The sequence below is a fragment of the Mangifera indica genome, chromosome 9 (assembly GCF_011075055.1).
Source record: "Mangifera indica cultivar Alphonso chromosome 9, CATAS_Mindica_2.1, whole genome shotgun sequence".
In the NCBI taxonomy this organism is placed as follows: domain Eukaryota; kingdom Viridiplantae; phylum Streptophyta; class Magnoliopsida; order Sapindales; family Anacardiaceae; genus Mangifera; species Mangifera indica.
The window spans coordinates 16,320,727-16,342,065 of NC_058145.1; the positions used below are offsets into that span (position 1 = coordinate 16,320,727).

Here is a 21,339-nt window from a genome sequence, read left to right on the forward strand (position 1 = left end):
AATATGATGATTCCTACTATCTTTGGTTTCTATGCAGTGTGAAAATGGGCACATTTCTTGCTCTCCTTGCTCCACCGAACTTAAGAATAGATGTGCTTCCTGCTGTAGTATTACTGCTTACCGTAACACGGCGGTTGAGAAGATCTTAGAATCAGTCATTATTTCTTGCCAAAATGCAATGTATGGGTGTAAATCAACAATGACTTACCAAACGAGACATGATCACGAGACGACATGTATGTATTCACCGTGTTCGTGCCCCCCTACAGATTGCATTTTTGTTTGTTCGTCTAGCCAGTTATACCAACACTACCGTGATAACCATAAGGATTCAGCAGTAAAATTCCAATACAGTCATCCGGTGCTTGTAACCTTAAAATTCTTTACAACATAACTGAACGTCTTGGCAATGTTATATTAGTCAGTTGTATAGGATCTGGATCCCAGACATGGTACTATGATATTTCGGCAAGACTGGGAACTTCAGCCACCACCCTTAAATTCTGGTCGACATCTTTGTGCTCTAAAGACCTGCTTGATGACCCTTTTTCAGTATTTGGGTTAGACACATTGGGGTTCCTTATAGTTCCATCTAATTTCATTGGTTCTTGCAGGAAGCTGGAGTTGGTTGTGTGCGTATGGAAGCCTGATGCAACTCGTAGTGAGCTTGATCTTGGCTTATTTGGCAGAGTTGTAAATATTGCTTGATGTTAAGATTTCCTTCTGAGGAGTAGTTGCATTATCTTTTATTGTGCCTGGAATTTATGACAAAAAATTATTATTGGAAACATGAAATTCAATGACATTGTTTTCTTAGAAACTTGATTTTCTGAGCTCATGTGGATATACAGTTTTCTGTTAAACTAACCTGTTGACAATGTTGGTCTCCTGTATAAACTTTGTCTGAAATATTTACTCTTAGTAATGTTATAATAGAACCAATTTATAATGTGAAAACCTTCATTTCTCTCCCTGTTGAAAACAAGTATATATTTCAAAGGATATAACACAACACTTGTTTACAGACGAGTTACTTTGTAGCAACATGTTCATTTTTTTTACTTCACATATTCATAGCCCTCCTGAAAATTAAAATCTTATTTCACTTGATATGCCTTACGCAAATCTCCAACTTAAGCTGCCCAGAATTACCAAAGTAATCAGCTTGAAGTAGAAGGGTGCAAGATGAAGGTTGGTTATCAATCTGACTTTGAATGCTCTTTGTGCAAGACTGAAATGCAATGACGCTTTCCTCAAATTTTGCCACAATATTATAACAATACCCTTCCTTTGCTGAGGGCGCAATACAACAAATAGAAACTGCATTCGCCACAGCATCAATTTTGTTTTTCAGAATAAATGACACCATCCTTCTCTTCTTGAAGAACAAGGAAAGTGTCATCATAATTTAAGGCTATACTTGGAAGACTTTGTTGTGCTGAAATTGTACCAATGAATTCACATGTTCATCCTTGAGGTGTTTGTACAACTGGGGACAAGAACCTACAAAATTGCAGTCTGATATGGGGCATGAGCACGGTGCATAGTGGCATGTCCTTGCCTGAACGAGCTTCTTGCTAAAACTCGTTTCTTTGCACCTGTTCTTTGTGTTTTGACATTTTACTTTGATGGAAGCTAAAACTTTCTCAATTGCCCGGCAACGGTTATATCCAATAGGCAAACAGCAGGATGGACATTTGTTCATAATTTTGGTGCAGCATGAAGAGCAAGCTACATGCCCATTTTCACACTGAAATGCCACAGGCATGGAAAAGACGTCAGATTGTTATATTTGACAAAATGAATTGCTAGTGTAGGGAAGGTTATTAGACAAATTTCAGAACATACACACCTACTAGTGTACATTCATTCTTGAACCAGTGTAGGATAAGACAATATATAACCTAGATTCTTCATGAAAGAAATACATTTAACATTAAAATGGAAAGCTTTCAGCATACCAATATCTTCCAGTATGTATGTTCATATGAATGTAATGAAATAGATACTAAACACAAATATTTACAGAGCATAAAAAAGTTAGATTATCCTTTCAAGTAACCTTGAACTATTAGCCTAACTCCTACAATCCTACTTACACGTTTCAAAATATAGAGAAAACTCAGCATCTCATTAACCTGCACTCAGAAAAGTTTATTTATACCATAATCTTGAATTTTTTATGAGGTGGTAAGAATTTCTAAGCTTACCATCCATGTCACTATGTACCTAGCAACAATCTTCACCACCTAATTGAATCTAAAAGAGTTGGTGGGTGGGATTTTGTTAGACTGGTTCAATCGATCCAGATATAAAAAAGAAAGAGGTAGATAGGAAAAACTTAACAAACAAACCAAACTGTTGATTGCAATTCACAAATCACAAATGAATTCATCCATTCAATGTCACATACTAATCTGAAATTTTATAAAATTAACGGCCAAATAATTGAATTGTTCAAAACTAAGAAACATTAGAAGGTTATTGAATTGTATGAATGCTTTAAAAAGAGAGCCAAAACAGGATGAGGAAAGCTAAACAGCTTCAATGTAAGAGTTTCTTACCTACTGTAATTCTCTTCCTACACAAATAAGGAAACCAATAAATTTCACTTAAGATCCTTGGTATTTACAGTTAATTACCCAACAAATTCATAAGCATACTGCAAGTTACACAAGTCACAAGTATAGAGAAACTAGCCTTAACTAACCAAACTTATTCTGATACGTTTGTTGAGAAAAAATATTAAGAAGTCTGCACATGTTTTTGCCATAGCGGGCCCGGAATATTCTCTCTACTATCCCAATAAGTAAAGCCCGGAACTTTTGTTCTGTTGTGATTCTCTTCCTACACAAATAACTGACTGCCAATGTTTATGTTCTACTTATTGGACAGCTGTCTCACTCGGCTGTCACTTAGCGTCGGTTCCTGCCATCAACCTTTCCTCAGCTTTCATGTTTTTTATTTTTCTGTCTTTCATTGAAGACCTTTCAGTGCTGATGCTTCTCCCTGTTGCACAATTTTTTCATCCAATGCTCACTTTGGCTGAACAAATGTTCCTCCTTTTTTTTTTTTTTTTTTAATTTTGCCGCCTCCTTTTTATGCTTTCATTCCACTAGCTCTTTGTTCTGTTGTTTGCCTCACTCATTTTTGTAAGGATGGTACCCTGCTCCTGTCTCAAGCTAAGAAGGAAGATTTAAGGAAGGTAAGGTAACAAAAGAAAGGACGATTTAAAAAAGAAAAACAGAAGGAAGATCAGAATCCAAAGTCAAATCAAGTTAAGCCACTGTCTCAAGCTAAGAAGATTGAGTTTAAGAGGGGATGTTGGTATGCTTTTGGAAGAGCAGCAGCTACTGAGAGGAGTTGAGTTTAAGAGGGGATACCAGAGTACATGGGTGAAAATGCAAGGAATCAAATGTAGAGGACTTCGTTAAAATTTCCAGTATTCAATTGTGTTTTTAAAATATGAAGATATTCAGCCTCAGATAAATAGGCTGAAATATCTTTAACTTTTAATCAAAAGTCTCCCTTCTTTTCCAGAGAACCCTTCCTCTCTCGTTCACTTTTCGTTCTTCCTCATAGATTAGGGTTTGATTCTTTTGCTCTTTTTTCTTTGCAAATCCTAGTGCTATAGCTCGAGTCTTGGCATACTTGAAGGCTTATATTGGTTCCTGATAACTAACACCTAACTTAGTGGAATTTCTCTTTCAATTTAGGTATACACATTCATTATGTTACTGTGAAGTTGCTTATTTAATTCATTGAATAAAGTTATATATGTGCTAAAAACCAAATCCAGGGCGAAAATGGAGGCAAATCTTAATAGAAGGTCCATGAGGAGGAGAAAGATGGCTCGTTTCCGTCGACCTCAGACCAACTTCAGAGAAGAAATTCCTGATCCAAACAATAATATTGATGGTAACCTGCAGAGGAACGATGTTGTGGGACTTTCTTTGCCTTTCCGCTTAACTAACCCAGAGGTTTTTGACTGCCCCATTTGCTTTGAGCCCTTGACACCTCCTGTTTTTCAGGTTTTTCTCTCTTGAAACTTCTTAATCTTTTGTGTTGAATTTCTTTACAAGATGTTTTGGGTTTGTGGTTAGTAAGGCTGACTTGGATTATCTCATGCCTTTCTTATCCAAGCTTCATCTTTTCTTTTCACAATTGGGGAAATTTAACAACTTTAGCACAAGCCAATTGAGGAAAATCTATACGGGTCCAGAAAGTTAGTGAATTTTCAAGGGATTCCTTTTTTCTTAAGAGAATAAATAATGATTTGCGAAGAGAAACTCGTTTGCCTGTATAAATGTTCATGTGCAAAACTGTCTCTGATAAATTTTTTTGCTGTGGCAAATCAGATATTCATTTCAGTATGGTGATTCCTGCTATCTTTGGTTTCCATGCAGTGTGAAAATGGTCATATTTCTTGCTCTTCTTGCTCCACCAAACTTACGAATAGATGTGCTTCCTGCTTTTGTAATATTGCTTACCGTAACAGGGCGGTTGAGAAGATCTTAGAATCAGTCATTATCTCATGCCAAAATGCAATTTATGGGTGTCGATCAACAATGACTTACCAAACCAAACATGAACATGAGAAGACATGTATGTATTTGCCATGTTCGTGCCCCCTTTCGGATTGCATTTTTGTTGGTTCATCTAGCCAGTTATACAAACACTACCGCGATAACCATGAGGATTCAGCAGTAAAATTCCAATACAATCACAACATGCAGGTAACCTTAAAAGCAGATGAGAAGTTCCTTGTTCTTCAAGAAGAGGAAGATGGTGTCCTCTTTATTCTCTACAACAAAACTGAACGGCTTGGCAATGTTATATTAGTCAGTTGTATAGGAACTGGATCACAGACATGGAACTATGATATTTTGTCAAGAATGGGAACTTCTGCCACCACCCTTAACTTCCAGTCGACTTGTTTGTGCGCTAAAGATCTGCTTGATGACCCTCTTTCAGTATTTGGGTTGGATACAGTAGGGTTCCTTGTAGTTCCATCTAATTTCATTGGTTCTTGCGGGAAGCTGGAGTTGGTTGTGTGCATTTGGAGGCCTGATGCAACTGCTGGTGAGCTTGATCTTGGCTTATTTAACAGAGTTGTAAATATTGCCTGATGTTAAGATTCCCTCTGAGGGGTAGTTGCATTATCGTTTATTGTTGCCTGGTATTTATGACAAGAATTGTTATTGGAAACATGAAATGCAATCACACTCTGTTCTATTAGAAACTTGATTTTCAGATTCCATGCGGATATTCAGTTTTCTGTTAAACTACCCTGTTGACAATCTTTATCTCCTGTATAAACTTTGTTTGAAATATTTCTTGTTAATGTTATAATAGAAACAATTTATAATGTGGGAATCTTCACGCCTCTCCCTGTTGAAAATAAAATATACATTTCAGATGATACAACACAATACTTGTTTACTGATGAGTTACTTTGTATCAACATGATCGTATTTTTCTCCTTTTTACATATACATGGTCCTGAAAATTAATTTCTTATTTCACCTGCTATGCCTTATGCAAATCTCCAACTTAAACTGCCCAGAATTACTAAAGGAATCAGCTGGAAGTAGAAGGGTGCAAGATGAAGGCTGGTCATCGATCCGACTTTGAATGTCCTTTGTGCAAGACTGAAATGTAATGATACTTCCCTCAGATTTTGCCACAATATTATAACTAAACCCCCCCTTTGCTGAGGGCGCAATACAGCAAATAGAAACTGCATTCGCCACAGCATCAATTTTGTTGTTCAGAAGCATAAATAAGACACCATCCTTCTCTTCTTGAAGTATAAGGAAAGTGTCATCATAATTTAAGGTGACTTGGAAGACTTTGTTGTGTTGAAATTGTGCCCGTGAATTCAAATGTTCATCCCTGAAGTGTTTGTATAACTGGGTACAAGAACCAACAAAATTGCAGTCTGACATAGGGCATGAGCATGGTGCGTAGTGGCATGTCTTTGTATGAACAAGTTCCTTGCTAATACTCACTGTTTCTTTGCACCCGTACTTTGCGTTTTGACATTTTACTTGGATGGAATCTAAAACTTTCTCAATTGCCCGGCAACGGTTATATCCAATAGGCAAACAGCAGGAAGGACATTTGTTCATAATTTTGGTGCAGCAGGAAGAGCAAGCTATATGCCCGTTTTCACACTGAAATGCCACATGCATGGAAAAGACGTCAGATTGTTATATTTGACCAAGGAATTGCTAATGTAGGGACAAATTTCAGAACATGCACACTAGCGTTCATTCATTCTTGAACCAGTGTAGGATATGACAGTATATAGCCTAGATTCGTCATGATAGCAGTACATTTAACATTAAAATGGAGAGCTTTCAACATAGCAATATCTTCCAGTATGTATGTTTGTATGAATGTAATGAAATAGATACTAAACACAAATATTTTCAAAGCATAAAAACGTAAGATTATCCTTTTAAGTAACCATGAACTATTAGCCTAACTCCTGCAGTCCTATTTAAACATTTCAAAATATAAAGAAAACTCTGCATCTCATTAACCTGCACTCAGAAAGGTTTATTAACACCACAATCTTGAATTATTTATGAGGTGGTGACAATTTCTCGGCTTACAATCCAAGTCACTGTGTAAGTAGAAACAATCTTCACCACCTAAATGAATCTAAAAGAGGTGGTGGGTGGGATTTCGTTAGACTGGTTCCATCGATCCAGATATAAAGATAAAAGAGGTAGATAAGGAGAAACTTAAAGACAAACAAACCAAACACTTGATTGCAATTCGCAAATCACGAATGTGTCCATCCCAATCCTAAGCTCCTAACCCTTCAAGCACATTCAAGGTCACATACTAATCTGAAATTTTAGAAAAAGGACTAACGACCATATATTTGTATTGTTCCAAATGAAAAAACATTATAAGGTTTTTAATTTGTATAAATACTTAAAAAAGAGACCCAAAACAGGATGAGGAAAGCTAAATAGCTTCAATGTAAGGGTTTCTTAGCTTCTCTAATTCTCTTCCTACTTAAATAAGGAAACCAATAAATTCTACTTAATATCCTTGGTATTTACAGTTAATTACCCAACAAATTCATAAGCATACTGCAAGTTACCTTAGTCACAAGTATATGCAAACTAGCCTAAACTAACCAAACTTATTCTCAAAAATATTAGGAAGCCTGCAAGGTTTTCACCATAACTGGCCTGAACTGTTTTCTCAACTATCCCAATAAGAAAAACCCTAAACTTTTATTCTGGTGTAATTCTAGCATACCGGGAAAGTATCATCCAACGGTCTGCAACAAACAGGTACCCATGCATCTCTACAGTACGACAATCAATTCCATAATAAATAAAAATGAGAAAAAAGAAAAAGCCCTAACAATTCATTCTGAACAAAAAAACTACCCAAATGATAAAAGACAGAACTTGGAGGAAAAAAGCAAACCTGAAAGACGGGAGCGGACAAGGGGTTACAGCAGATCGGGCAATCAAAAACTTCTGGGTCGATTAGTGTCACCGAAACTGACTCGTTTTTACCGGGTTCCACCACCGGCTCATCCATCTCTTCATCAACAGGATTATTAACCGCTTCTTCTTCTTCTCCAGATCCGGCATCTTGTTCTTGTTCATCTTCTAAAGTGGCTTCTTGATTAGAAAGGTATACTACATAATCCTGATCTATGGACCCTGTCTCTTCATCTCCATCATAAACTTCTTCTACAACAGTTTCTATGGAGTCGGGTTGAGGTTGACGGTCCATTCTCCGTCTCTTTTGGTTCCTTGAGCTGGATCCCTCTCCCTCTTCGAAACTACCAACCGAAAATTTTGCCATTTCTCTCTTCCCTCAGTACGGATTGCTAACTTTTTTCACCTTATTCCCCTTGATGGGACGATGGATAAACTGTACGGGGTTGATTTCTGTTGGCACCATACTAAAAGGGAAAGAGAATCACACATACAATAAAATTAAACAAAGTGAATAATATATAAATAAATTAAATTTTAATATTAATTAATTAATTTTTATAATATAATTTTTAATTTTTATATTTATAAATTTAATATATACTTTTAACATGATATTATAATATGAGTCAGGTAATAGATTTAATAGTTTAAAGTGTTTTTAAATATAAATGATAATATATTTAACTAAAAACTGATTGAATCAAACAATGAATTTAATAGTGTAGGTGATTATATTTGAGCGGGTGTGTTAGACTCAAATAAAAAGAAAGAGCAAAACTGAGTAAAATGAATAATTTATAAGTATGTGAATTAAACCTTAACATAAACGAATTAATTTTATCTAATATAAATTTCAAAATCTATATTTTTAATTTTAATATATATTTTTGACAATTTCACCTTCAAGGACAATGATAGGCCTCCAACCTAATCCGAACTGGATAGACATGCTATTTAAAAGCAAATTGCTTTGAACAAGAAATTTACTCTTAAAAATAACAAATTATTCATTGAGTTTTAGGAATCAATAAAAGGAAAATTAATAGGGGTATACATAATTTGGTTCAAATTATAAATTATAGTTTGATTTGGGTTAAAAAAATTTTGAATAACAGTTTACAGTTTAAATAACGGTTTAGATGATTTTCAAAACTGAACTAAACAATAAATAGTATATGTGTGTGTATATATATATATATTATTTTTATTTTATAAAAATTATTAAAACCCTAAGTTTTAACTCATCTCACCAAACTTTCTTTCTTGCCTTAGTTTCTCCTTTGTCGTTGCACTTTCTCTCCTATCTTAATTTCTCCTCTACCACTACAACATCTACCTTGAATCTCTGTTATCACCATGGGTCTTTCTCATTGGAAATCATAGTTTTATCACCGTTTTCTTGGTCTCAATTGTCATTTAAAGTATCGATCAACTCATCGTCGGTCAACTCATTGTTAGTCAACTTGTCGTTGTTGTCGCTGGTGAATTATTAATTTACTTCAAAGACATCAATGATTTGGGATCTAATAAATTTAAATATTTAAAAGTAAATGTTCATACTTTATCAGGGATTTGTTGAGAAAATGTTTCTCATTCTATGTGATTTGGGAGAAAATCTCTTAATAAATTGTATGCTCTGTTAGATAATAGTAGAGAATATGATTCGATTATTACCCAAAAATTTTGACATTACCTTTGTGTTTTTAGCATTTATTTAATTGAATCATAATATTCATGATTTTGTAGTAGTTGAGTTTTTGCATTTAAAACTCAATCATCTAAACTTTTTGGCATTGTAGCTACAAGTTTCTAATATGTAATATCTCATGCAAGTGTATGTAATGTGAAATTATATATATATATATATATATATATATATATATATATATATATATATATAGGGAATCTCTTTAATTAATGTTAGTACGAGATTATCTAATATATATTTTATTAAATTTTGTGGATGAAAGATATCAATGATGAGTTTCCGCTAATTATGCCTTTTGATCATTTGAAAGTTGATGACTATTTTTTTTGGCATTCTGTATAGGGTTGCCAATATTGTTAGCAGTAATCTAAAAAATAAATATTTATTATCTGTCAAACTTTTAAGAACTTGTGGATGTGTGTTATATGTGATTTTGTAGGTTATGAGAGGTATAATTTTAATCATTTTTTTCAGTGATTGTAATCTTTTAGTTAGATGCAGCTTTTCTTGTATGTTTCTTGCTAAAAATATTGACATCGATATAAAGAAGGGCATGCTATAATTTACTGCAAGGAAATAGAACATTATTATTCGCTTGAATTGGAAAAAAAACTGTTTGAGATTATGCTGGTGATAATTGGATCCACAGACTAATTCAATCCAAAACTGATGGAAAGTTAGTCGAGTTGAATTTTTATTGTTCACATACTAAAGATAATTTTGAAAATCGTAATTGTGATTCTAAAGCTAGTGAGACTCTTTTAAACAGCAAAGTTGAAACAGTAATATTTTTTATTAGCTTATTTTAGAATATGTTCACCATTATAATAGTGAATGATTTTTATTCGATTCAAACCGTAAACCAAACCACATTAAACTGTATATTTTCAGTTTAGTTTGATTTGGTTTGTAATCTAAACTAGTTTGATTTAGTTTGAATTTTTTTCAAATAGTTTCTTTTAGTTTGGGTTGAAAAATATTATAAACTGTATCAAACCAGACTGTGCACACCTCTAAAAATTAATCTTTGCTAGAAAATAATTAATTTTTAATCATTAGTATAAGAAATAGAGAATATTACTAAAAATTAGGATTTTAATTTTGCATGTAAACCCTTATTATCTCTCTATATATTATATATATTTCGTGATATCAATAGAAAATAATGCGTACTCTGAAAAATATAAAATTAGTTTGATCAAATTTCTGTGATGCTTTCTGTAGTGCTTTTCTTAAACTTTCTTTGCCTCCACATTTCTGTATTATCTAGTTGTTGCTCTTTTTCCATTTACAGAATTCTCCTTTTTGGTTTCTTACACTTTTGAAATTCTGGTTGTTTTCAGATTGAAGTGGGCACTGACCGCGATAATTTCATGAATGCTTGGGAAGCCAAGGAATATGGATTGGTAGATGAAGTTATTGATGATGGTAAGCCAGGATTAGTTGCGCCGTCTGGAGAAGCAGTACCTCCACCCAAAACCAAGGTGTGGGATATGTGGAAAGTTGAAGGCAGCAAGAAAGCGAGGAAGAACTATCCCTCAGAGGATAAGCTTTCTCAGAACAGATAAAAGGGATCAAGGTAGTGACGATGACAGCGGCAGATCACGAGTAAAGGAAACTTCTGCTCCTGTATGAGATCTGAGTCATCTCCTACCCCCTTTTTCACCTAATTTTAACTGGCCTATACATAGTTCACCTTTGTTGTTTAAGTGGCTATCAATTACTGAATATAAGTTTGAGAGGATTGGTAGGGTGCAAATTTTATTTATTTGATTCATAACAGTTCTCAACGTGCCAACATAATAGCATTTTTCCCGTTTTTATTAGCACTTTCTAGCTGCTCAGCTTTATAGTTCAATCGCTTCCTGTCCTGTGTGAGCTTTGGGGTTTTCTTCCTTTTTGGAGATGAAACCTTTTCTGAAGTTTCTTCATCTATGCAAAAACATATTGCTTATGGCCCAATATAACCCAGAGCATTTAAGCTAAGCACGCCTGAGTATAATATAGTTTTATGCATCTGTTACCAAGTGCAGTATACCTAATAGTTCATGTCATCGGTCAACAATCTGAGCATAACTTGTTAGAAAATGCCAATATGCACCTCTTAATTCCAAAAACTGCAATTGGTTAATGGACATTCATGATGAGTGCACCCTCATCAGCTAAATATGAACCTTCCATCCCTGCAGCAGAATGTGCAAGCTTTAATTTTTACTCATACCACCATAATTTATAGGTACGTCAGTTGATCAGTTTAATATCAAATGGCAAGAACCGACCTAGATTATAAATACATAAATAACTTAAGCTCTATTTTTGTACAACCACCAGTGCATATGAATCAAAGCTTCCCTACAAATAAGCATCAGTAGAATAACATTCCACAACTTCGCCACTGTCTGCTACACCAACAGAGTGGAGTTGCTGAATGGCTTGCATGACTCAGATATCTCAGATAGAGTTGACTGAGTCAGCCTCACTACTTTCGCTATCACTGCTAGTACTTGCACTCACACTTCCAGTCCCACTGCCGCTCCCACTTTCTGTCTCACTACTCTCACTATCACTGCTGCTGCTTGAGCTTGAAGTTTGTTTCTTTTGACATTCAGCATTTACCTGAGCTCTAAGAGCTTCGGCGGCATTAGGGCCCTTATCTGCGTCGTCATCACTAACATCTACATCAGCTATTTCTTCATCCATGTCAATTTGATGCGGTAAGTTGATATCAATATCAAGACCAGTGCGGAACTCCTGTTTAGAAGCATTCCCTCTATTTCCCATCTCACAACCATCATCATTGTCATCAACTATTTCTACATATTCATCTGCTTGAATATTCTCAGCAAATGGTGATGATATTGATGGATTAGGAACAGCTGAACACTCCACATCCTTTTCACTTTGAGGTTCTGCATCTGGCAGGAGAAATTTTAGTTGATGTAATAAAACTTTTCAAATTACAGATTTAGATGAAACTGGAAATAAACGCAATCACAATTACTCAGTTTCTGAGATTTTGTTTGAAGGAAAACAGGTACCTGGTTAAAATTTTGCAATTCTGACACGTTTTTAACATGTCACCTAAATGAAGGGAATTTTGGATCATATATAGTAATTAAAGCAGGTCAAAATCATTTTATTTTTTAATTTTATGTACATCTACAAAATTGGTGTAATATTCATTCATCTTGCTTACTAGGCACAAACGGATGTGCTTCTGGTGCACCAACAAGAACAAGAAAAACAAAGACCAAGAACCCAAACACTCTGATGCAGAAATCAGAGAGATTGGCTGGAGCCCAGTGGCTTCTAGGACTGTGAAAAAAACTATTTGTGTGAAAGAAGAAAATCAAAGAACTTGAGTCTTTCTATTCAGATTAACTACATACCAATTTGACATTAGCTGAAGCATTTAATCTTCAGTGCAGTGACTAACCTTTTACTTTATCCAGGACTGAATCCATATAGGACTTTAATGGGAACTAGATAAAAGAAAATATAGGAATCATACCTAAGTTTGTTGACTTTCCAGTGTCAATCTGCCCCACCTGAACCTGGAAGTTGCATACGGAACAGCATGAACAGAAAATCCATTATAAATGTTAAAACAGAAGCATTTAAAAATAAAAAATTTCATTTTCTGAAGAAAGAAGAAGAAAAAATAGATAAGATTTCTGCAGTACATGATACATTCAACTACACTAAATGCAGTAATCACACAAGCTTTCAGCTGTCACAACTCACAAGGATGATTCCAATCAATTAAATTTTATCTTTTTTCAGTAGCTCTTGCAGCACCTGCTGATGGATATAAATTATGTGTTGAGTGGAAAGAAAATCTCTAAGTTATAATGGCTCTTCATGTGAAGCCAATTTGAAATTACATGAATAGAATGTCACTCCTAAAATACATAATTACTGTCTCACACGTCAACTCAGAGGTAAAGCAGTCCATTTTAGAACTGAGAAACTGAAAAAAATAATTTATAATATTCTTCAATGATACTTTTCCTACAAGATCACTCTTCACATACTAATATATTTAAAAATCTTCAGGCTTACCTTTTCATGAACTATGCCTGAGCTCACAGGCTGCAGTTTTGACCCTTTACTAACCGTAGTTGAGTGAGATTCCACCACTGGTGTGACCAAAGTAGTCATGGTTGATGCGGCTGCAGCTGAAGGCTCACCAGGTATACGAACATGCCTCAATCGCTTCACAGCTTGGTGCAATCGCTCCAATCGACATGTCTCACCATCAAAAAGTAAAACTGCATCATTGTCCTTGTCCCTGTAATCTTCACCAACACCCTCAAAGATCACCTTGGGTTTTCCATGCTGATTGTTTTGAAATTCTACCGTAACCCTGTTATCCCTGCTCTTATGGAGTGATCCAGGTTGGCTCCGATCTATAGAAGCTGGTTTAAATTCATCTGGGAAAAAGAAAAAAGAGAAAACATATCAAAATGGTATCAGAACATCAACAATACAACAAAACCCAACCAATTGAACCCTCATGAAAAGTGATGGTTTGAGCTTGATTCAGATGTTAACCGCCACAGAACCATTGAAAGATGATTTCCTTTTTCTCCAAAATGCAAATTTGGCAGCCAACTTAAGGTCAATTCAGCTACTATAATATCAAAGTTTCATTTTTAAACATAAACTCGTTTAACACTTCCAAAGAATCATAAATCTAAACTTTACAATCTCTACTTGCTCCCTTGAACTCACTCCTCAAGTTTTAGAAACCAAAACAATATTAAACCGACACAAAGTTTAAATTTTTATCACGTTTTACTTGGTTTTCCCCTTAAACAAACAGAACCCTGAAAATATTTTGAGCTTTGTTAAAGAATACAGAAATACTTACAGCGTAAAGTGCAGAACTTGGGAGATTGACGACTGTGGTGGTGGTCTCTGAAGGAGGAGCCTAAAGTAATGTTGTACCAGCGATTAGGCGCTGGAGCAGTGCTAGGCTCTTCATTGTTGTTAGCCATTGTTGAAAGCTTTCCAATTCATGAAATTATGAACAATTCGAGCAGAATTTAACCCTATAATTCTAGGGTTTTTTTTTTTTCTGGTAAGTTGCAGATGGCAGTTGCCAGTTGCCGACAAGTAAAGAGAGGGGAGTTTGTGGATAGAGGGTAGTTTGGTCTTTCTGAGTGGTGGAGTTAGTTAATTAGTTGCTTCGTGTAGGAGCTCACGTTTGAATATTTGCATTAAATTGATTAAACTTGTCTTGATTAAATGTGTAAGCTTTTATTTTTAAATCATCGAAAATATGTATTTTAATTCAACGGGTTTGTTTTAAAATCTTTTGCGGAACCCAAATTAAGATTGTTTTATTAATTTTTTAATATTTAAAATTAAAATAATAATTAAATTACTTTTTATATTATTTATCATATTATTATTTATCATACAATGTTATTAAAATATTTTATTAATAAAATAATATAAAAAATAAAAAATAAATTATTATAGTAATTACTTTAACTAAATCCTTCTTAAATATTTAACAAGTTAGTTAGTTTTCATGTAAGTGATTTGATATATTTTTATTCTTAATTCAAAATTATTTAATCATATTATAACACATTATTATTTATTAAAATATTATTTATTTACCTATTATTTAACTTTTTATTATAAGCAAAGTAAAATGATATTGAATATATAAAATGAACAATAATATTTTTAACACAATTTATTTATTACACCATAATTATAATAAAAAAATCATTTCACGGATATGTTGGTGTTTAAAGAAGATTTAATATGTACATTGCCCTCTAATCTAACTTAGAATGACGTCGAAAAAATCTATATGAAGCACACATGATTAAGAGATTGTAGAAAATTACTAGAGGTTTGCCTCATACAAATGATAAAGACAAAGGATGATTTTAGAAAATACCAAAAAAGTTTATATATTCCATGATTGAATTTATTTTTATATAAATTAAGTTTGTAATAAATATTAAAAGTTTGTTTTTATATAAAAAGATTTGAAAGTTTAAAATAAAAAAAAATTAATAAATTCAATAAAAAAATTTAAAATTTGGTTTGATTTGTTTAATAAAAAATAAATTTTTTATTAATAAATAATAATTAAAATTCTGAGAAATAATCAAGTGCCGAGCTCAGTTGTTGGCCAGCTTCCTTGGGAGCCAACTGCCACCCATTAATCAGAAGCCAACACCTTTCAGATAGCGCCGAGAAATGACACGTTTCAAAAACGCACTGAGCCCTTAGACTTACCTTAGAAGTCTTTAAGATTTGCATCTGTAAACATAACTTTGTTTCTCCACATCCATCACCTTCGCATTCAATTCAATCTTTCTCAAAAAGGTTCCCAACATTCAATGATGGAATCAACTTCTCTTTGTTCATCAGTTCTTCTGCCTACACAATTCTCCTCCCACGATTACAATCTAAAAACAGAAGATTTGGGCATGTAATTAAGTCTGAGGCCTAGTGTCTGCGAAAGATGGAAGAAACTCTTGTGAATCAAGCTACAGGAGGCAAGGGCAGCTGGTAGACGAAAGCATGATTGTTGCTAGAGTTGGCTAATGGAGGAGGTTTGGCTGCAGCCGGCCATGTTGATTGATTTTTGTATTTGCATAATTGTTTTTGTTTATGCATGGCCTACAGCCAGGCCAATTAAGATATAGCCGTCTTTGAGTCTTGACGCTGCTGGCCTTCTCTCATTCTTTTTTAATTCTTTCTTATCTTCCGAAGGGATGGGATGGGAGGAGGGCTTATAATATGCATCTTCTAGTCACGGATGCTTTAAATTATAAGACTTTCGTTGGGCAATCTTGCAAGAAAGTTGATTTTATAACTAAAGCATTATTATAGAAAAGGTATACTTTTATTCATGATTCCTTGATTCTTGAGAGAGACACTTTGTTTACGGAAGCAGTGAATGAGCCTGTTTTTCTCCCAAGAATTAATTTAAGTGCATGCATTTAAGCTATTTTTCAAAATTAAGCCAAGATTGAGAAGATTAAAGGCCAAAGGACTTATTCCCACCCAAAGTATACTGATATTTTAAGTTTTCTTCTATTAACTTTAAAAATCTCATGAATAGTTAAGTTAGTTAGTTTTAAAAACAAAATCGTTATTTTACATTTAATATTAAAAATAAACTTAAATTTGATCTCATTTTTTCCCCCATACCCTAAAAACTAACAATTTTTCTCTAATCCAAGTCTTCAAAAATAGCATTTTTCCTCCTAGAGTTTCAAATTTTTTAGATTCAATTTTTCAACAATGAAGAGACTTCTATGATGATCTCTAAACAATATCTCTTCTTCTTCTACAAGTCCTCCTTCCGACAGTCCTCCTCGGTGTTGTCGTCAACAAAGACGACTCATCTTTGTTTCGAAAAAGACGAGATTTTCATTGATGTTGAATACTCTTCATCGATTTGCCTTTGTCAATGATGATATCGAGGAGGACAACCAGAAGGAAGATGCACTAGAAAGAAAGAGACGTTGTCTGGAGATCACTAGAGAAGTCTTTTCTTTGTCGAAAAATTGAATTTGAAAAATTGGAAACCCTAGGGGGGGAAATGTTGTTTCTAAAAACTTGGGTTGGGAGAAAATTATTAATTTTTAGGGTTTAGTAAGGAAAATAATATAACTAACAGACTCAGTTAATTTTAATTATCCATGAGTGGGTAAATAGGATTTTCAAAATTAATAAGGAAAAACAACTTTGACCGGGATTAAAAAGCTCAATCAACCATTCTTGGGGTTACTTTTTAAAAACTCACATTGTCCTATGTCAAAACAACTATTTCCTTCAAATTTGAGGCCTCTGATAAAGGGAAATCGAAATTTTTACTTTTTTTTTAACCGTGTATATATATATAACACCCATTTTAAAGCTTAAATAAAAATACCACAACAGTATTTTATTTTTCCAAAATACCCCTATTGATGTAACTCCTGCATGTAGAAAGAGAAAATCTTTTTCTTCAACTTTCCAATGAGAAAGGAATCTCCGCAGCATAAGAAAAACACTTATTCAATAGAGAATACATGTGATTGAAAAATAAAACCCGTGAGAAAGTCATTATAAAGCTCATATGTTATGTGTTTTCTTTATGAATAATTGAAAATCAAATAATATATGGTTGATTCATGTGAAATTTAATTTTGTTATGATTTCATGTTGTTAGACTGTTTAATGTTGTTATTTCATGTTGTTTTCATTATTTAAAGTTGTTATAATATTGTTTAATATTGTATTAATGGTCAAAAAATACAAAAATTATGATCTGAAAATTTTCTAGATGGAGAACGGATTGGGGCCGCCAACCTAGAGCTTGGCTTCACCAACACCCAAGCTAAAATTAAATAAAGCCAAAATAAAAATAAAAATATATATATTTATTTATATAAAAATTAAATAAATCCAAAATAAAAATTTTATTTAAATAAGAAATAAAGGGCTTGGAGATACGCAAACCCCTTAATTTTTGTTATATAAAGGCCAACCCCTTCAATTTAAATTAAGGGGTTGGCGCCAACCCCTTCGACCCCTTTAAGCAAATTTCAGGTCAACCCCCAAATTTGTGCTGCCAACCCCTCTCCTAAAACAACTTTCCCAGCCAAAATCAGTTTCCTGAGTTTATAATTTGTGTATTTAACCTCAAAAACTTAAACTCAATAATTTTAAATTCATTTGATTTTATCTAATATATATGTATAAATCTTGTTTTAAATACTGATAATAAATATCTATACATATTTTCTCTATAATGTATTAAAAAAAAGTAATACTATAAATTTTGTTTTGATTTCTCAAAATTAAATATAAGGGTAATTTAAACATCTTATCATATAAAGTGGTAAAAATATTTCAAGTGTAAAAAATATAATATAAATGCATATATGAACTCGAATGAGGGTAAAAATTTTATTTTCCTGATAAATAATATTTCCTTGGGTTGACCAATATCTTCGCTTTGCTTTCGTTTCTAAACTGGGTTATAACACGTTTCCAAGAATGCTCAGACCCAACTGCACCAATAAATCAACCCTGAAGCGTCACTCATCTTCTTATTGACACGGTTTCTACACGTTACAGTGCCCCTTTCAGCTAAGCTTCTATAATTTATCACGCAACTTATTTATCTTTCCAACTATAAATACTTAAGCGAGCTAAGAACTGAACTTCACCAATGGAAGCAACCAAATTGTTATCCTCTACAATTCTTCCTCATCATCATGGAATTTTCTCCCCATTGCCATGTCGAAAGATCGTTTCGAAGAAGGGCTATATCTTAAGCATGGGTGGTGGTAGAGGATCGAAGGGACGAGATTACGAGGGGAGGCTGGTGGATGAGAACATGATTGTGCTACGAATGCGCATCCATAAGAAGAAATTGTTCGACGGAAATTACGAACCGCCTTCGAATTGGATGCAGTGGGAGAAGAAATATTATGCCCGTTATAACGAGGACGTCTGCGAAGCAATTGGGTTGTTGCAGAGTTATTTGATGAACATAAGGCCGGGTTTGGCCTTAGGGATGATAGTTGTTATTGCAGCAAGTGTCGCCATTTCAACTGTGGTGCTCCTGTTTCAAGCTGTGGAGATTGCTAAGATCATCATATATGGTTTTCATTTGATGTAAGTCATCACCAAATTAACATAAGCCGTAATTATATGAAACTGATAACAGTTCTTCTAGGAATTTATACATGTAACAAATTTGTTTTTCTTGTTTATTTTCTTAATTCATAAACTTCAAGATTATTTGATCTAGCCCGGCGAACAAAAGAAAACAGAGGTATATATATATACACACACACACACACACACATATACACATATATAATATACATATATACACATAATTTTCTAGAGTCTAAAGAGCAAAATAATTAAGATTTTATTATGCATGCAATTTCTTGATTTAAAAACAAAACACAAAGAGAATTTAATCAAGTTTTACATGTTAAGTAATATGATAATGGCTATTAAACATATATATTTTTTTCATATTATTTCTCTTATTATTCTGAAAATAAAAGTTAAGTTATGGATATTGTGTGAAAGAATAGTTTTAGGCATATTATTTACGTTCTACATATTCTTGGTGCATTGAATCCGTCACTTCAAATCCTGATTCTTTTCATCTAGAAAAGTTGCAGCCGGCCGTGATAACTTTAGAAGAACTTTCTAAAATAATTAAAGAAGACATTTCTAAGTTGACGCTGCACTTATCTTCGTGAAAAGAAAAAGCCCGGTTGTTAGTCTAAGTAATTATTTTGTACCTTTGAAAATTTTCAGAAGCTTACGTGTTTTTTCTTGGATTTTTGACAATTAATGTAAATGAACTTGAATGGGAATTACCTTTTGTCGAGAAATATACAAAATTCGGAAGATCAATCAAGAGAACAGAGACAAAACATGAATAAGAAAAAGCATGTACGTTGACAGACAAAGGCGCCCATTGTGATGGTCTGAGACTCTGATTGGTTTAAATCTATCATCAACAGATTAAATTTTGTTATTTGAAAAAATTAATCGAAGATCAACATGTGCCTCATTTTCTTAATTTGGTGCCTCGATCACCATTTAATAATTTGATCTAACTTTTGAAACATGATAACTGCGTCGACCCTCTTCTGGGTGAATCACATTAAAGCAACGTATGTTCAGTTACATCACCATTTTTATTCATCATATTCATTGGATCTGGGAAGTGCTTTCCACGGAGCTAACCTCCTGGAATCTGGATTTAGTCGGTTATATATATTATTGAAGAAGTTTTTTAGCAGGAAAATATTTTCCAGGTTTCAGATCCTTTTATTTCTCTAGATTGTTCAATCACATTTTCTTAGAAATTACTTCCGGGATTTCGATTCCTCAGAAGCATAAAAATTGAGAAAACATAATTTCCGGACAAGATGATGTTAAAGATGCAGTGTTTCCTATACTGAAACTCCTTTCAATAACACGATATGGTTGCATTCTTTCCCACCCGAAAGTCCAACTCATTCCAAAAGCTACTTTCAAGATCCTCAGCAAGCTTCTATTTGTTCTCTTCTTGCCTTCGATCACTTTGGTAAATCCATCACTCTTGATCACTTTATCCTCTGGTGGTTCATTTCCAGTAAATGTTGTTGCTAGTACTGGCATTGGTTGCATTTTGGCATGTTGGCGACGCTAATCTACCGCCTGCAGCCATAACTCTTTCTGTTCACAATCATCATGACCACATTTGGAAACACCGGGTGCATTTCTCTTGGTGTTGTTTCTTCAGTTTTCCAGAACGCAGATCATCCTTCTGGCATTGATTGTTACAGTGCTGAAGTTGCATACATATCGTTTTCTCAGTGGGTTTCAGTCATTCTTGTCTACACTCTTGTTTACCACATGATGGAACCTCCATTGGAATATTATGAGATAGTGGAAGAAGAAGATCAGACCAGTGAAATTGAGGAAGTGCCAATTGTAATTCAGGTTCTCAGTAGGCTGCTTCTTGTTGAAGCAGAGTGGCCTGGAATGGAGGATAAGGAAACTGAGTATTGGAAGACGCCTTTTTATTGCAGTATTGTTTAATAACTTTTCAGGCATTTCAAATTCAACAATTCCGGAGTCTCTCAGTTGCTTGGCTGAGCCCGGAATGGTTAGAAAGATTATAATTCTTGCTGAACATGCACCTATTCGCCATGTTCTTCAGACCCCGATTTTTGCTTCTCTAGTAGCTATTGCAATTTGGGATTATCCCTGGACTAAAATCTATTGTATTTGGCAGTGATGCTGCAGTAGAAGTTATCACAGACAGTTTAGACATCATGGCTCTGAGGCTGCAGTGCCTTCAGCCATGCTTATAATTGGAGGAATGCTAACAGAAGGTCCAGAAGAATAGAAACTTGGGCTCAGAACCACAATTGGAATTAGTGTTACAAGGCTTTTTGTTCTTCCTTTGATTGGAATTGGAGTCTTCTGTTGGCCGATAAGTGAAACTTTTAGGTCACAGGGGATGAATTGTATCGGTTTGTGCTATTTCTACAATACACAACACCAAGTACCATTATAGGGACAATTGCCAGCTTGAGGGGCTATGTAGATCATTATTTAACAAAATGTTGTGCTTTGGTTATAATGATGATCTGATCAAATATTTTT

The 21,339-nt window shown here is 34.0% G+C and overlaps 3 protein-coding genes and 1 pseudogene across 6 annotated transcripts; 2 read left to right on the forward strand and 2 right to left on the reverse strand.

The window, feature by feature from the left end:
* Window positions 1–3,497: 3,497 nt before the first annotated feature.
* On the forward strand, window positions 3,498–6,029 carry LOC123225729 (E3 ubiquitin-protein ligase SINA-like 10). Of its 3 annotated transcripts, XM_044649847.1 has the most exons (4): window positions 3,498–3,716; window positions 3,800–4,031; window positions 4,407–5,082; window positions 5,567–6,029. In XM_044649847.1, the coding sequence occupies exons 2-4, from the start codon at window positions 3,807–3,809 to the stop codon at window positions 5,632–5,634; spliced, it is 969 nt and encodes a 322-aa protein (XP_044505782.1). In that variant the 5' UTR covers window positions 3,498–3,716; window positions 3,800–3,806; the 3' UTR covers window positions 5,635–6,029. The 3 variants fall into 3 exon arrangements, with proteins under 3 accessions (XP_044505782.1, XP_044505783.1, XP_044505784.1); XM_044649848.1 differs by having other exon boundaries at window positions 3,498–4,031; XM_044649849.1 differs by lacking the exon at window positions 5,567–6,029 and having other exon boundaries at window positions 3,499–3,716; window positions 4,407–5,258.
* Window positions 6,030–6,455: 426 nt separating this feature from the next.
* LOC123226334 (E3 ubiquitin-protein ligase SINA-like 10) lies at window positions 6,456–7,842 on the reverse strand. The gene is made up of 2 exons (XM_044650840.1): window positions 7,456–7,842; window positions 6,456–6,548 (listed from the first exon to the last, which is right to left on the reverse strand). Exons 1-2 carry the CDS (start codon window positions 7,840–7,842, stop codon window positions 6,456–6,458), a joined length of 480 nt encoding a protein of 159 aa, XP_044506775.1.
* Window positions 7,843–11,439: 3,597 nt separating this feature from the next.
* Window positions 11,440–14,329, reverse strand: LOC123224924 (suppressor protein SRP40). 2 transcript variants are annotated; one of them, XM_044648705.1, is made up of 4 exons: window positions 14,060–14,329; window positions 13,249–13,619; window positions 12,698–12,740; window positions 11,440–12,095 (listed from the first exon to the last, which is right to left on the reverse strand). In XM_044648705.1, the coding sequence occupies exons 1-4, from the start codon at window positions 14,184–14,186 to the stop codon at window positions 11,638–11,640; spliced, it is 999 nt and encodes a 332-aa protein (XP_044504640.1). In that variant the 5' UTR covers window positions 14,187–14,329; the 3' UTR covers window positions 11,440–11,637. The 2 variants fall into 2 exon arrangements, with proteins under 2 accessions (XP_044504640.1, XP_044504638.1); XM_044648703.1 differs by having other exon boundaries at window positions 11,440–12,101; window positions 14,060–14,324.
* Window positions 14,330–18,382: 4,053 nt separating this feature from the next.
* On the forward strand, window positions 18,383–21,327 carry LOC123226335 (annotated as a pseudogene).
* The last annotated feature ends 12 nt before the right edge of the window (window positions 21,328–21,339 follow it).

What these genes read in the sequence shown, in the direction of transcription:
- LOC123225729 (XM_044649848.1), top strand. Translation starts at nt 3,807, where the DNA reads ATGGAGGCAAATCTTAATAGAAGGTCCATGAGGAGGAGAAAGATGGCT. An exon ending in TGACACCTCCTGTTTTTCAG is followed by an intron (nt 4,032 to 4,406) that starts GTTTTTCTCTCT and finishes GTTTCCATGCAG; the next exon opens with TGTGAAAATGGTCATATTTC. An exon ending in GAGGCCTGATGCAACTGCTG is followed by an intron (nt 5,083 to 5,566) that starts GTGAGCTTGATC and finishes TAAACTGCCCAG; the next exon opens with AATTACTAAAGGAATCAGCT.
- LOC123226334 (XM_044650840.1), bottom strand. Translation starts at nt 7,842, where the DNA reads ATGGCAAAATTTTCGGTTGGTAGTTTCGAAGAGGGAGAGGGATCCAGC. An exon ending in TGTCCGCTCCCGTCTTTCAG is followed by an intron (nt 6,549 to 7,455) that starts GTTTGCTTTTTT and finishes TTCTGAGTGCAG; the next exon opens with GTTAATGAGATGCAGAGTTT.
- LOC123224924 (XM_044648703.1), bottom strand. Translation starts at nt 14,186, where the DNA reads ATGGCTAACAACAATGAAGAGCCTAGCACTGCTCCAGCGCCTAATCGC. An exon ending in CAAGTTCTGCACTTTACGCT is followed by an intron (nt 13,620 to 14,059) that starts GTAAGTATTTCT and finishes TCTTTTTCCCAG; the next exon opens with ATGAATTTAAACCAGCTTCT. An exon ending in CAGGCATAGTTCATGAAAAG is followed by an intron (nt 12,741 to 13,248) that starts GTAAGCCTGAAG and finishes TGCAACTTCCAG; the next exon opens with GTTCAGGTGGGGCAGATTGA.